General features: G+C 59.1%; 1 protein-coding gene across 1 annotated transcript; it reads right to left on the bottom strand.

The window, feature by feature from the left end:
• Nucleotides 1–264: 264 nt before the first annotated feature.
• G6PD (glucose-6-phosphate dehydrogenase) lies at nt 265–13896 on the bottom strand. Its single transcript, XM_040054053.2, has 6 exons — nt 13846–13896; nt 13483–13669; nt 7875–8110; nt 4925–5001; nt 3136–3228; nt 265–2055 (listed from the first exon to the last, which is right to left on the bottom strand). Exons 1-6 carry the CDS (start codon nt 13894–13896, stop codon nt 1953–1955), a joined length of 747 nt encoding a protein of 248 aa, XP_039909987.1. The 3' UTR covers nt 265–1952.
• Between the last annotated feature and the right edge of the window lie 55 nt (nt 13897–13951).

The raw sequence follows: 13951 nt of genomic DNA, 5'->3' as shown, positions 1-13951 counted from the left end.
TGGTTCTGCCCCATAAGTGCCATGGGGGCGGGGTCTGCCTGGGGGCAATTAGAAGGTGCTGGTGGTAATTAATTAGCCAAAGGTGGGTTTAATTGGTCCTGGTTAATGGCGAGTTAATGGATTCATTGATTGGCGTTAAGCGTTAATTGCTCCCGGGGTAATTATGCTTTGGGGCATGATTGGGGGGCGGGGGGGGCTTTGGTCCCAGCTGCGGGGGGCAATGGGGCGGGGCTGGGGGGCTCTGTGGGGCAGTGCAGGGGGGGCGTCCCCAGCCCAGGAGTGCTTTTGGGGGGCTGGAGTGTGGGGGGGGGGCTGTGGGGCAGAGGGAGGGGTTCAGTGGGGCAGGGTTGGGGGTGTCTATGGGGCAGTGTTGGGGTGTCTATGGGGCAGGATTGGGGGTGTCTATGGGGCAGGGTTGGGGTGTCTATGGGGCATGATTGGGGTGTCTATGGGGCACCAACCCCAGCCCAGAGCCCTGGAGTGTTTTTGGGGGGCTGGAGTGTGTTGGGGGGCCTGTGGGGCAGAGGGAGGTGTGTCTATGGGGCAGGGTTGGGGTGTCCATGGGGCAGGATTGGAAGGTTCAATGGGGCAGGATTGGGGGTGTCTATGGGGCAGGGTTGGGGGTGTCCATGGGGCAGGGTTGGGGGTGTCTGTGGGGCAGGATTGGGGTGTCCATGGGGCAGGATTGGGGTGTCTATGGGGCAGGATTGGGGTGTCCATGGGGCAGGGTTGGGGGTGTCTATGGGGCAGGGTTGGGGTGTCTATGGGGCAGGATTGGGGTGTCTATGGGGCAGGGTTGGGGTGTCTATGGGGCAGGATTGGGGTGTCCATGGGGCAGGGTTGGGGGTGTCTATGGGGCAGGATTGGGGTGTCTATGGGGCATGATTGGGGGTGTCTATGGGGCACCAACCCCAGCCCAGAGCCCTGGAGTGTTTTTGGGGGGCTGGAGTGTGTTGGGGGGGCTGTGGGGCAGGGTTGGGGTGTCCGTGGGGCAGGGTTGGGGGTGTCCATGGGGCAGGGTTGGAAGGTTCAATGGGGCAGGATTGGGGGTGTCTGTGGGACAGGGTTGGGGGTGTCTATGGGGCAGGGTTGGGGTGTCTATGGGGCAGGGTTGGGGGTGTCTATGGGGCAGGGTTGGGGTGTCTATGGGGCAGGGTTGGGGGGTGTCTATGGGGCAGGGTTGGGGTGTCTATGGGGCATGATTGGGGGTGTCTATGGGGCATGACTGGGGTGTCTATGGGGCACCAACCCCAGCCCAGAGCCCTGGAGTGTTTTTGGGGGGCTGGAGTGTGTTGGGGGGGCTGTGGGGCAGAGGGAGGTGTATCTATGGGGCAGGGTTGGGGTGTCTATGGGGCAGGGTTGGGGGTGTCCATGGGGCAGGATTGGGGTGTCCATGGGGCAGGGTTGGGGTGTCTGTGGGGCAGGGTTGGGGTGTCTATGGGGCAGCATTGGGGTGTCTATGGGGCAGGATTGGGGTGTCTGTGGGGCAGCATTGGGGTGTCTGTGGGGCAGGATTGTGGTGTCTATGGGGCAGGGTTGGGGTGTCTATGGGGCAGGGTTGGGGTGTCTGTGGGGCAGGATTGGGGGTGTCTATGGGGCAGCATTGGGGTGTCCATGGGGCAGCATTGGGGTGTCTGTGGGGCAGAGGGAGGGGTTCAGTGGGGCAGGGTTGGGGTGTCCATGGGGCAGGGTTGGGGTGTCTATGGGGCAGGGTTGGGGTGTCTGTGGGGCAGGGTTGGGGTGTCTGTGGGGCAGGATTGGGGGTGTCTATGGGGCAGGGTTGGGGTGTGTGTGGGGCAGCATTGGGGTGTCCATGGGGCAGGATTGGGGTGTCTGTGGGGCAGGATTGGGGTGTCTGTGGGGCAGCATTGGGGTCTCTATGGGGCAGCATTGGGGTGTCTGTGGGGCCCCAGCCCCGAGCCCCGGCGGGTTTTCGGGGTCCCCGCCGTGGGTCAGGGGCGCGGCTCGGGCCCGGGGGGCGGCACCCAGCGGTACGTGCCCTCGTACAGGAACCCCGCCCGCCGCAGCAGCTCGTCCGCCTCGGGGGGGCCCCGGCTGGGAACGGGGGGACTCGGGGTCGGGGGGGGCGGGACCCCCGGGACCCCAAAAAATCCCCGGGACCCCAAAAAATCCCCGGGACCCCCGAAACCCCAAAAATCCCCGGGACCCCCGAAACCCCGGTGAGACCCCGGGACCCCCGAAACCCCGGTGAGACCCCGGGAACCCCCCAGATCCCTGAGAACCTCCAAAACCCTGGTGAGACCCCGGGAACCCCCCAGATCCCCGGGAACCCCAAAACCCCAGTGAGACCCCCGGCATCCCCCCCAATCCCCAGGACCCCCCAAATTCCCATTGAGACCCCCGGGATCCCCCCAGTCCCCAGTGAGACCCACGGCATTCCCCCAATCCCTGGGACCCCCCAAATCCCGGGACCCCCCAAATTCCCATTGAGACCCCCAGGATCCCCCCAGACCCCCATGAGACCCCCAGGATCCCCCCCAAATCCACAACAGGACCCCCAGGACCAGCCCCTCCCCCCCTCAGGTGTGCCCAGGTGCCCCCCAGACCCCCAGGTGCCCGCTGCTGCCCCCCCAGGTACTCCTCAGCACCCCCAGGTGCCCCCAGCCCCCACAAAGCACCCCATATCACCCCCCAGGTGCCCCCCAGATGGACCCCAGGTGCCCCAGGGACCCCCCAGATGCCCCCCAGGTGCCCCAAGGTCCCCCCAGGTATATTCCCCAGGTGCCCCCCAGATGCACCCCAGGTGCCCCCCAGGTGCCCCAAGGCCCCCCCCAGGTACTCCCCAGGTGACCCCAGGTACCACCCAGATGCCCCCCAGGTGCCCCCAGGTACTCCCCAGATCCCCCCAGGCCCCCCCCAGGTGCCCCCCAGGTGCCCCCAGGTGCCCCCCAGGTGCCCCCAGGTATCCCCAAGATCCCCCCAGGTGCCCCCAGATGCCCCCCAGGTGCCCCCAGGTGCCCCCAGGTGCCCCCAGGTGCCCCCCCAGGTGCCCCAGGCCCCCCCCAGATGCCCCCCAGATGCTCCCCAGGCCCCCCCAGATGCACCCCAGGCCCCCCCAGGTGCCCCCCAGGTGCCCCCCAGGTGCCCCCCAGGTGCCCCCGGTGCCCCCCTCACCTGCCGTAGGGGTAGGGGATGGGGGGCTCGCGGCGCTGCTCGATCTGGTGCAGCAGGGGGGTGAAGATGCGCCAGGCCTCGCGCAGCTCGTCACTGCGGGGGGGGGACGCGCCCCAAAACTGAGCTGGGGGACCCCAGCACTGCCCCCGACCTCACCTGGGCTCTCCCCAGGCTCACCTGGGCACCCCCAAAGTCACCTGTCCTCCTCAGAGCAAAGCAGCCCAACTGCCGCTCCACACCGGTCCCACCTGTGCCCCCTCAAACTCCCGCCCGCCCCCCGGCCTGGCCCCACCTGTGCCCCTGAGCTGGTCCCACCTGTGCCCCCAAATCCCATCCCCCCAAATCCCACCCCCCCAAATCCCATCCCCCCAAATCCCATCCCCCCAAATCCCATCCCCCCAAATCCCATCTCCCCCCACATTGGTCCCACCTGTGCCCCTGAACCGGTCCCACCTGTCCCCCTCATGTCCCACCTGTGCCCCTCATGTCCCACCTGTGCCCCCAAATCCCATCTCCCCCCTGGGTGGTCCCACCTGTGCCCCTGAACCGGTCCCACCTGTGCCCCTGAGCTGGTCCCACCTGTGCCCCTCCTGTCCCACCTGTCCCCCTCATGTCCCACCTGTGCCCCCAAATCCCATCTCCCCCCACACTGGTCCCACCTGTGTCCCAGACTGGTCCCACCTGTCCCCCTCATGTCCCACCTGTGCCCCTGAGCTGGTCCCACCTGTGCCCCCTCAAACTCCCGCCCGCCCCCCAACCTGGCCCCACCCACCCCCCCAAATCCCATCCACCCAAATCCCATCTCCCCCCACACTGGTCCCACCTGTGCCCCTCATGTCCCACCTGTGCCCCTCATGTCCCACCTGTGCCCCCCAGACTTCAGCTCCTCCCAACTGGTCTCACCTCTACTGTGCCCCCACCCCCCTCGGTCCCACCTGTCCCCAGGTGTCACCTGTCCCACCTGTGCCCATCTCTTACCTGTGCCCTCCCCACCATGTCCCACCTGTCCCTGTGTCCCACCTACCCCTGTGTCCCACCTGTCCTAACGTCCCACCTGTCCTAATGTCCCACCTGTCCTAATGTCCCAGCTGTCCTAACGTCCCACCTGTCCTAATGTCCCACCTGTCCTAACGTCCCACCTGTCCTAATGTCCCAGCTGTCCCCACCATGTCCCACCTGTCCCTGTCCCCCCTCCCACCTATCGCTGTCCCCACCACGTCCTCCCTGTCCCCAGATCCTACCTGTCCTGATGTCCCACCTGTCCCCATGTCTTACCTGCGTCCTTCCCACTCCGTCTCACCTGTCCCCGTGTCTCACCTGTCTCCCCCATGTCCTCCCTGTCCCCATCACATCCCACCTGTCCTGATGTCCCACCTGCCCCCAGTACCACCTGCCCCATGTCTTACCTGTGCTCTCCCCACTACATCCCCCCTGTCCCCACCATGTCCCACCTGTCACTGTGTCCCACCTGTCCCCACCATGTCCCTCCTGTCCCCTGATCCCCAGTCCCACCTGTCCCCAGGTGTCACCTGTCCCTATGTCCCACCTGTCCCTGTGTCCCACCTGTCCCCGTGTCCCACCTGTCCCCAGTCCCACCTATCCCCGTGTCCCACCTGTCCCCACCACGTCCCCCCTGTCCCCAGGTGTCACCTGTCCCTATGTCTCACCTGTCCCCGTGTCCCACCTGTCCCCACCACGTCCCCCCTGTCCCCAGGTGTCACCTGTCCCTGTGTCCCACCTGTCCCCACCATGTCCCCCCTGTCCCCAGGTGTCACCTGTCCCCTCTCACCTGCGCACAAAGTGCATTTGGTTCCCGCAGATGACGTCCAGCAGCAGCCTCTCGTAGGCGTCCGGCAGCTTCACATCCTGGGGGGCACCGGGGTGGTCTGGGGGGGTCTGGGGACACCCCCAGGTGTGGGGGACACCCCCAGGTGTGGGGGAACACCCCCAGGTGTGGGGGACACCCCCAGGTGTGGGGGGCACCCCCAGGTGTGGGGGATACCCCCAGGTGTGGGGGGCACCCCCAGGTGTGGGGGACACCCCCAGGTGTGGGGGGACACCTGGGCTTTGGGAGGACGCTGCCAGGTGTGGGGGGACCCTGGGGTTTGGCCATTTTGGGGGCTCCTCTGGGTTTGAGGTGGCCCCAGGCGTGTGGGGAACACCTGGGATTTGGGGGGACCCAGGTGGGTTTTGGGGACCCCTCCAGGTGTGGGGAGGCCCCTGAGACGTGAGGTGCCCAATTTTGGGGTCTCGATGCTCAAATTTTGGTCTCAACGCCACAATTTTGAGTCTCAGTGTCGCGATTTTGGGGTTCCAGCCCCGTTTCGGGGTCCCCAAACCCCATTTTGGGCTCACTGCTCTGTTTCCATGTCCCCAACCCCATTTTTGGGTCCTAATGTTTGATTTTTTGGGTCCCCAAACCCCATTTTCTGTCCCCAAACCCCATTCTGGGTCTCGGTGCTCTGTTTCCGTGTCCCAAAACCCCACGTTTTGCTCTCTAAACCCCATTTTTGGGTCTCGGTGCTGCATTTCTGTGTCCCCACCCCCATTTCTGTGACCCCTCCCCATTTTCACGTCCCCAGATCCCCCATTTTTGTTTCCCCAAACCCCATTTTTGGGTCTCAGTGCTCCATTTCCACGTCCCCACCTCGATTTCCACGTCCCCACCCCCATTTCCACGTCCCCACCCCCATTTCCATGTCCCCACCCCCATTTCCATGTCCCCACCTCGATTTCCCTGTCCCCAAATCCTCCATTTCCATGTCCCCAAATCCTCCATTTCCATGTCCCCAAATCCTCCATTTCCATGTCCACGCCCCATTTCTGTGTCCCCACCCCCGTTTCCGTGTCCCCATCCCCATTTCTATGTCCCCAAACCCCTCTTCTTATTGTCCCCAAACCCCATTTTTGGGTCTCAATACCTCATTTCCACGTCCACAACCACATTTCTGTGTCTCCCCCATTTCCGTGTCCCCATCCCCATTCCCGTGTCCCCATCCCCGTGTCCCCATTCCCGTGTCCCTGTTCCCATGTCCCCATTCCCGTGTCCCTGTTCCCATTCCTGTGTCCCTGTTCCCATGTCCCCATTCCTGTGTCCCCATTCCAGTGTCCCCATTCCCGTGTCCCCATTCCCACGTCCCCATTCCCATGTCCCTGTTCCCATTCCCATGTCCCCATTCCCGTGTCCCCATTCCCATTCCTGTGTCCCCATTCCCATGTCCCCATTCCCATTCCCATGTCCCCATTCCCGTGTCCCCGTTCCCATTCCCGTGTCCCCATCCCCATTCCCATGTCCCCATTCCCGTGTCCCCATTCCCATGTCCCCATTCCGGTGTCCCCATTCCCATGTCCCCATTCCCATTCCCGTGTCCCCATTCCCATTCCCATGTCCCCATTCCCATGTCCCCATTCCCATTCCCATGTCCCCATTCCGGTGTCCCCATTCCCATGTCCCCATTCCCATGTCCCCATTCCCGTGTCCCCATTCCCATTCCCGTGTCCCCATTCCCATGTCCCCATTCCCATTCCCGTGTCCCCATCCCCATTCCCATGTCCCCATTCCCGTGTCCCCATTCCCATTCCCGTGTCCCCATTCCCATTCCCGTGTCCCCATTCCCATGTTCCCATTCCCATTCCCGTGTCCCCATTCCCATGGCCCCATTCCCGTGTCCCCATTCCCATGCCCCCATTCCCATGTCCCTATTCCCATGTCCCCATTCCCATGTCCCCATTCCCATGCCCCCATTCCCATGTCCCTATTCCCATGTCCCCATTCCCGCGTCCCCATTCCCATGTCCCTGTTCCCATTCCCATGTCCCCATTCCCGTGTCCCCATTCCCATTCCCGTGTCCCCATTCCCGTGTCCCCATTCCCGTGTCCCCATTCCCATTCCCGTGTCCCCATTCCCATTCCCGTGTCCCCATTCCCATGTCCCCATTCCCGTGTCCCCATTCCCATGTCCCCATTCCCGTGTCCCTGTTCCCATTCCCGTGCCCCCATTCCCGTGTCCCCATTCCCGTGTCCCCATTCCCATTCCCATGTCCCCATTCCCATGCCCCCATTCCCATGTCCCCACCCCATTCCCGTGCCCCCATTCCCATGTCCCCATTCCCATGTCCCCATTCCCGTGTCCCCATTCGCGTGTCCCCGTGCCCCCGTTCCCGTGTCCCCATTCCCGTGCCCCCATTCCCATGTCCCCATCCCCATTCCCATGTCCCCATTCCCGTGTCCCCGTGCCCCCATTCCCGTGTCCCCATTCCCATGCCCCCGTTCCCATGCCCCCATTCCGGTGTCCCCATTCCCGTGTCCCCATTCCCATGTCCCCATTCCCGTGTCCCCATTCCCGTGTCCCCACCCCATTCCTATGTCCCCATTCCCGTGTCCCCGTGCCCCCATTCCCGTGTCCCCATCCCCGTGTCCCCGTGCCCCCGTTCCCGTGCCCCCATTCCCATGTCCCCATCCCCATTCCCGTGTCCCCATTCCCGTGCCCCCATTCCCATGCCCCCATTCCCGTGTCCCGATTCCCGTGTCCCCATTCCCGTGTCCCCGTGCCCCCGTTCCCGTGCCCCCATTCCCATGTCCCCATCCCCATTCCCGTGTCCCCATTCCCGTGCCCCCATTCCCATGCCCCCATTCCCATGTCCCCATTCCCGTGCCCCCATTCCCGTGTCCCCATTCCCGTGTCCCCATTCCCGTGTCCCCGTGCCCCCGTTCCCGTGCCCCCCGCCCGTTCCGGGTACCTTGTAGCGGCTGCCGTAGGTGAGGTCGAGCTCGGACTCCTCGGGCCGCAGGAACATGCCCGGTTTCTTGGTGTTGAGTTTGGCGTAGACGGCCTCGCGCGGCTGCACGCGCACCACCAGCTCGTTGCGCTTGCACTGCTGCGAGAAGATGTCGCCGGGCACCTCCCGGAACTGCAGCCGCACCTCGGCCTTGCGCTCGTTCAGCGCCTTCCCGCAGCGCAGCACGAACGGGACACCTGGGGACAGCGGCTTCGTTGGCATCGTCGGCATCGTTGGCATCATCACTGACATCATTGACGCCATCATTGGCATCGCTGACATCATTGACATCATTGACGCCATCACTGGCATCGTTGACATCATTGACATCATTGACGCCATCACTGGCATCGTTGACATCATTGACATCATTGACATCATCATTGACATCATTGACATCATTGACGCCATCACTGGCATCGCTGACATCATTGACATCATTGACATCATCATTGACATCATTGACATCGTCATTGGCATCATTGACATCATCAGTGGCATCATTGACATCATTGACATCGTCATTGTCATCGTTGACATCATCATTGTCATCATTGGCATCACTGACATCACTGACGTCATCACTGACATAACTGACGTCATCACTGACATCACTGACATCATCATTGGCATCATTGGTATCACTGACATCATTGACATCATCATTGTCATTGTTGACATCATCATTGGCATCACTGACATCACTGACATCATCACTGGCACCACTGACATCATCACAGGCATCATTGATCTCATTGACATCATCACTGACATCACTGACATCATTGATATCATCACTGGCACCACTGACATCATCACTGGCATCATTGACATCACTGTCATCAACATCCATCAACATCCCGCAGCGCAGCACCAACGGGATGCCTGGGGTGGCGTCATTGTCATCGTCATCGTCATTGTCGTTGTCATAGTCATTGTCATTGTCATTGTCATTGTCATCGTCGTTGTCGTTGTCGTTGTCGTTGCCATCGTCATTGTCATTGTCATTGTCATCATCATTGTTGTCATTGTTGTCATCATTGTCATCATCATCATCCATCAACATCCCAGCACTTCCCCACAGTGCAGCACCAGCGAGATGCCTGGGGTGGCATCGCTGGTGTCATTGTCATTATCAACATCATCGTTGTCATCATTGTCAATGTCATCACTGTCAATGTCATCATTGTCAATGTCATCATTTTGTCATCACCACCATCCATCACCATCCATCACCATCCATCACCATCCATCACCAACCATCAACATCCCAGTGCCTCCCCGCAGCGCAGCATGAACGGGACGCCTGGGGTGGCACCGTTGGCATCATTGTCATTATCAACATCATCGTTGTCATCATTGTCAATGTCATCACCGTCAATGTCATCACTGTCAATGTCATCATTGGCATCACCACCATCCATCACCATCCATCACCATCCATCACCATCCATCACCATCCATCACCATCCCAGTGCCTCCCTGCAGCGCAACACCAACGGGATGCCTGGGGACGGTGGTGTTGTCATTGTCACTGTCATCATTGTCATCATCCACACCATCGTTGTCATCATTGTCAACGCCATCATTGACATCATCACCATCCATCACCATCCATCACCATCCCAGCACCTTCCCGTAGAGCAGCACGAAAGGGACGCCTGGGGACAGTGGCACTGTCATTGTCATCATCGTCATCACCAACGTCATTGTTGTTGTCATTGTCATCATTGCCATTGTCATAATCATCAGCGTCACTGTCCATCAACATCGCTATCAACATCATTGTCATCGTTGACATCATCGTCATCAACGTCCATCAACGTCACCATTGTCATCGTCATCTCATCGTTGCCATCATCGTTGTCATTGTCGTCATCATTCTCATCATTAACATCAACATCCATCACCATAACCATCACCGCCAACATCATCATCATTGTCATCATCAAAATTTTCATCATCATCATCCACAACACTGCCACCAGTACTGTCACCATCCACACTGTCAACATCCATCAACATCACCACAGTCATCAACACCCACCATCATAAACAGTGTCATCAACATCCAACATCATCATCACCATCAACATCCATCCACCGTTGTCATCGCCATCATCCACATCATCAACATCCATCGCCATCATCAATGTCACCACCACCATCATCACCATTCACATCATCGACATCCATCCACCAACACTGTCATCGTCATCATCCACATCATCAACATCCATCGCCATCGTCAATGTCACCACCAACATCGTCATCATTGTCATCATTCACATCATCGACATCCATCACCACTGTCAATGTCACCACCACCATTGTCATCATCGTCATCATTCACATCAACATCCATCGCCATTGTCAATGTCACCACCAACACTGTCACCATTCACATCATCGACATCCATCCACCAACACTGTCATTGTCATCATCCACATCATCAACATCCATCCACCAACGTTGTTATCGTCATCATTCACATCATCAACATCCATCACCATCGTCAATGTCATCACCAACATTATCATCATTCACATCATCGACATCCATCCACCACCGTTGTCATTGTCATCATTCACATCATCAACATCCATCCACCGTTGTCATCGTCATCATCCACATCATCAACACCCATCGCCATTGTCAATGTCATCACCAACATTGTCATCATCGTCATCATTCACATCATCAACATCCATCCACCACCGTTGTCATCGTCATCATCCACATCATCATCATCCATCACCATTGTCAATGTCACCACCAACATCGTCATCATGCACATCATCGACATCCATCCACCACCATTGTCATCACTGTCACCATTCACATCATCAACATCCATCGCCATTGTCAATGTCACCACCAACACTGTCATCATCATCATTCACATCATCATCATCATCCATCGCCATCGTCAATGTCACCACCAACACTGTCATCATCATCATTCACATCATCATCCATCACCATCATCAATGTCACCACCAACGTTGTCAAAGTCATCGACGTCCATCAACGTTACCACCATTGTCACCATCATCACCCATAAACGCCATCACAATCCTCACCACCCCTCACCACCACCCATCCGCATCCCAGCGTGTTCCACCAGCGCAGCACCAACGGCACACCTGGGACACCACTGGCATTGTCACCACCACCATCATCACCATCACCATCATGGACATCACCGCTGCTCATCGTCTCCACCATCATTCCAACCATCACCATCAGCATGGTCAACACCTCTGCCATCCCCTGGTGATCGGTTTCACCATGGTGGCCATCACCATCATCAGCAGCATCTCCGTGGCCAGCATCAACATCACCGTCACCAGCAGCATTTCTGCCACCATCATCAGCTCCATCTCAGCACCTTCTCCACGGACACCATCATCATCAATATCAACAGCACCATTTCCACAACCATGAGCAGCAGCATCTCCATGGCCACCATCATCAGCTCCATCACCAGCTCCATCTCAGCAGCATCTCCATGGCCACCATCATCAGCTCCATCACCAGCTCCATCTCAGCACCATCTCCATGGACACCATCATCAGCACCATCTCCATGGACATCATCATCACTACCAACAGCACCATTTCCACAACCATGAGCAGCAGCATCTCCATGGACACCATCATCAGCTCCATCTCAGCACCATCTCCATGGCCACCATCATCAGCTCCATCATCAGCACCATCTCCATGGACACCATCATCAGCTCCATCACCAGCTCCATCTCAGCAGCATCTCCATGGCCACCATCATCAGCTCCATCACCAGCTCCATCTCAGCACCATCTCCATGGACACCATCATCAGCACCATCTCCATGGACACCATCATCATCATCACTACCAACAGCACGATTTCCACAACCATGAGCAGCAACATCTCCATGGCCACCATCATCAGCTCCATCACCAGCTCCATCTCAGCACCATCTCCATGGACACCATCATCAGCTCCATCATCAGCACCATCTCCATGGCCACCATCATCAGCTCCATCACCAGCTCCATCTCAGCACCATCTCCATGGCCACCATCATCAGCCCCATCTCAGCACCTTCTCCATGGACACCATCATCAGCTCCATCTCAGCACCTTCTCCATGGCCACCATCATCAGCTCCATCACCAGCTCCATCTCAGCACCTTCTCCATGGACACCATCATCAGCTCCATCTCAGCACCTTCTCCATTGACACCATCATCATCACCATCACTAGCATCGTCTCCACGGACACCATCATCAGCCCCATCTCAGCACCATCTCCACGGCCACCACCATCATCACCACTACTTTCATCACCGCAGCCATGAATGTCATCACCATGGCAACCGCTATCATCATGGTCCCTGCTATCATCATCACCATCATCATCATCATCATCATCACAAACACAAATGTCATCAGCACCACCATCTGCACCACCATCAGCACCACCATCTGCACCATCATCTGCACCACCATCTGCACCACCATCAGCACCACCATCACCACCATCAGCACCACCATCACCACCATCTGCACCACCATCTGCACCACCATCAGCACCACCATCACCACCATCTGCACCACCATCAGCACCACCATCTGCACCACCATCAGCATCACCATCACCACCACCATCTGCACCACCATCTGCACCACCATCTGCACCACCATCAGCACCACCATCTGCACCACCATCTGCACCACCACCATCACCACCATCACCACCATCACCACCACCATCTGCACCACCATCTGCACCACCATCAGCACCACCATCACCACCATCAGCACCACCATCACCACCATCTGCACCACCATCTGCACCACCATCAGCACCACCATCTGCACCACCATCACCACCATCAGCACCACCATCTGCACCACCATCAGCACCACCATCACCACCACCATCAGCACCACCATCTGCACCACCATCACCACCATCAGCACCACCATCTGCACCACCATCAGCACCACCATCACCACCATCTGCACCACCATCTGCACCACCATCACCACCATCAGCACCACCATCAGCCACCACCATCTGCACCACCATCAGCACCACCATCTGCACCACCATCAGCACCACCTTCAGCACCACCATCACCACCACCATCAGCACCACCATCTGCACCATCAGCACCACCATCAGCACCACCATCACCACCACCATCACCACCACCATCACCACCATCTGCACCACCATCACCACCATCTGCACCATCTGCACCACCATCTGCACCACCACCATCACCACCATCAGCACCACCATCAGCACCATCAGCACCACCACCATCAGCACCACCACCATCAGCACCACCATCTGCACCACCATCAGCATCACCATCACCACCACCATCAGCACCACCACCAGCACCACCATCTGCACCACCATCGGCACCACCATCAGCACCACCATCACCACCATCACCACCACCACCACCACCACCACCATCACCATCACCACCATCACCACCATCACCACCACCACCACCACCATCACCATCACCACCATCACCACCACCACCACCACCACCAGCCCTCACCGTCCCAGCGCTCGTTGGCCACGCGCAGCACGGCGGTGGCGAAGGTGGGCGTGGTGGAGCCGGGCGGCACCGTGGGGTCGTCCAGGTAGCCCTTCTGCGCCTCGGGGGGGCCCTCGGGGTTGCCCACGTACTGGCCCAGCACCACGTCTTGCAGCTCCACGGGGCTGATGCACTTGAGCACCTTCACCTGGGGACACGTGAGGGACACGTGAGGGACACCTGGTTACGGGGGCTCCAGTGAGACCACGGCGTGGGACTGCTTGGGGACGTGGTTATGGGGGGCCACCAGTGAGAACAGGTGGGGGTATGGGGGGTGTGGGCGTTAGAGGACGTGGTTTTGGGGGGTCATCCACGAGAAGTTGCCGACGTGGTTCGGGACGTGGCCGCACCAGTCGTGGCGTTGGGGTCCACCATCGATAGCAGGATGATGGGACATGGTTGGGGACATGGTCAGTGAGAACGTGGCATG

The sequence above is a fragment of the Hirundo rustica genome, unplaced genomic scaffold (genome assembly GCF_015227805.2).
Source record: "Hirundo rustica isolate bHirRus1 unplaced genomic scaffold, bHirRus1.pri.v3 scaffold_369_arrow_ctg1, whole genome shotgun sequence".
In the NCBI taxonomy this organism is placed as follows: domain Eukaryota; kingdom Metazoa; phylum Chordata; class Aves; order Passeriformes; family Hirundinidae; genus Hirundo; species Hirundo rustica.
The sequence above is the reverse complement of the archived record's forward strand: the minus strand, read 5'-3'. Positions and strand labels throughout refer to the sequence as shown.

What these genes read in the sequence shown, in the direction of transcription:
- G6PD (XM_040054053.2), bottom strand. Translation starts at nt 13,896, where the DNA reads ATGGTGGACCCCAACGCCACGACTGGTGCGGCCACGTCCCGAACCACG. An exon ending in CCTACGGCAGCCGCTACAAG is followed by an intron (nt 5,002 to 7,874) that starts GTACCCGGAACG and finishes GGTGCCCCCCAG; the next exon opens with GATGTGAAGCTGCCGGACGC. An exon ending in ATCCCCTACCCCTACGGCAG is followed by an intron (nt 2,056 to 3,135) that starts GTGAGGGGGGCA and finishes CCCCGTTCCCAG; the next exon opens with CCGGGGCCCCCCCGAGGCGG.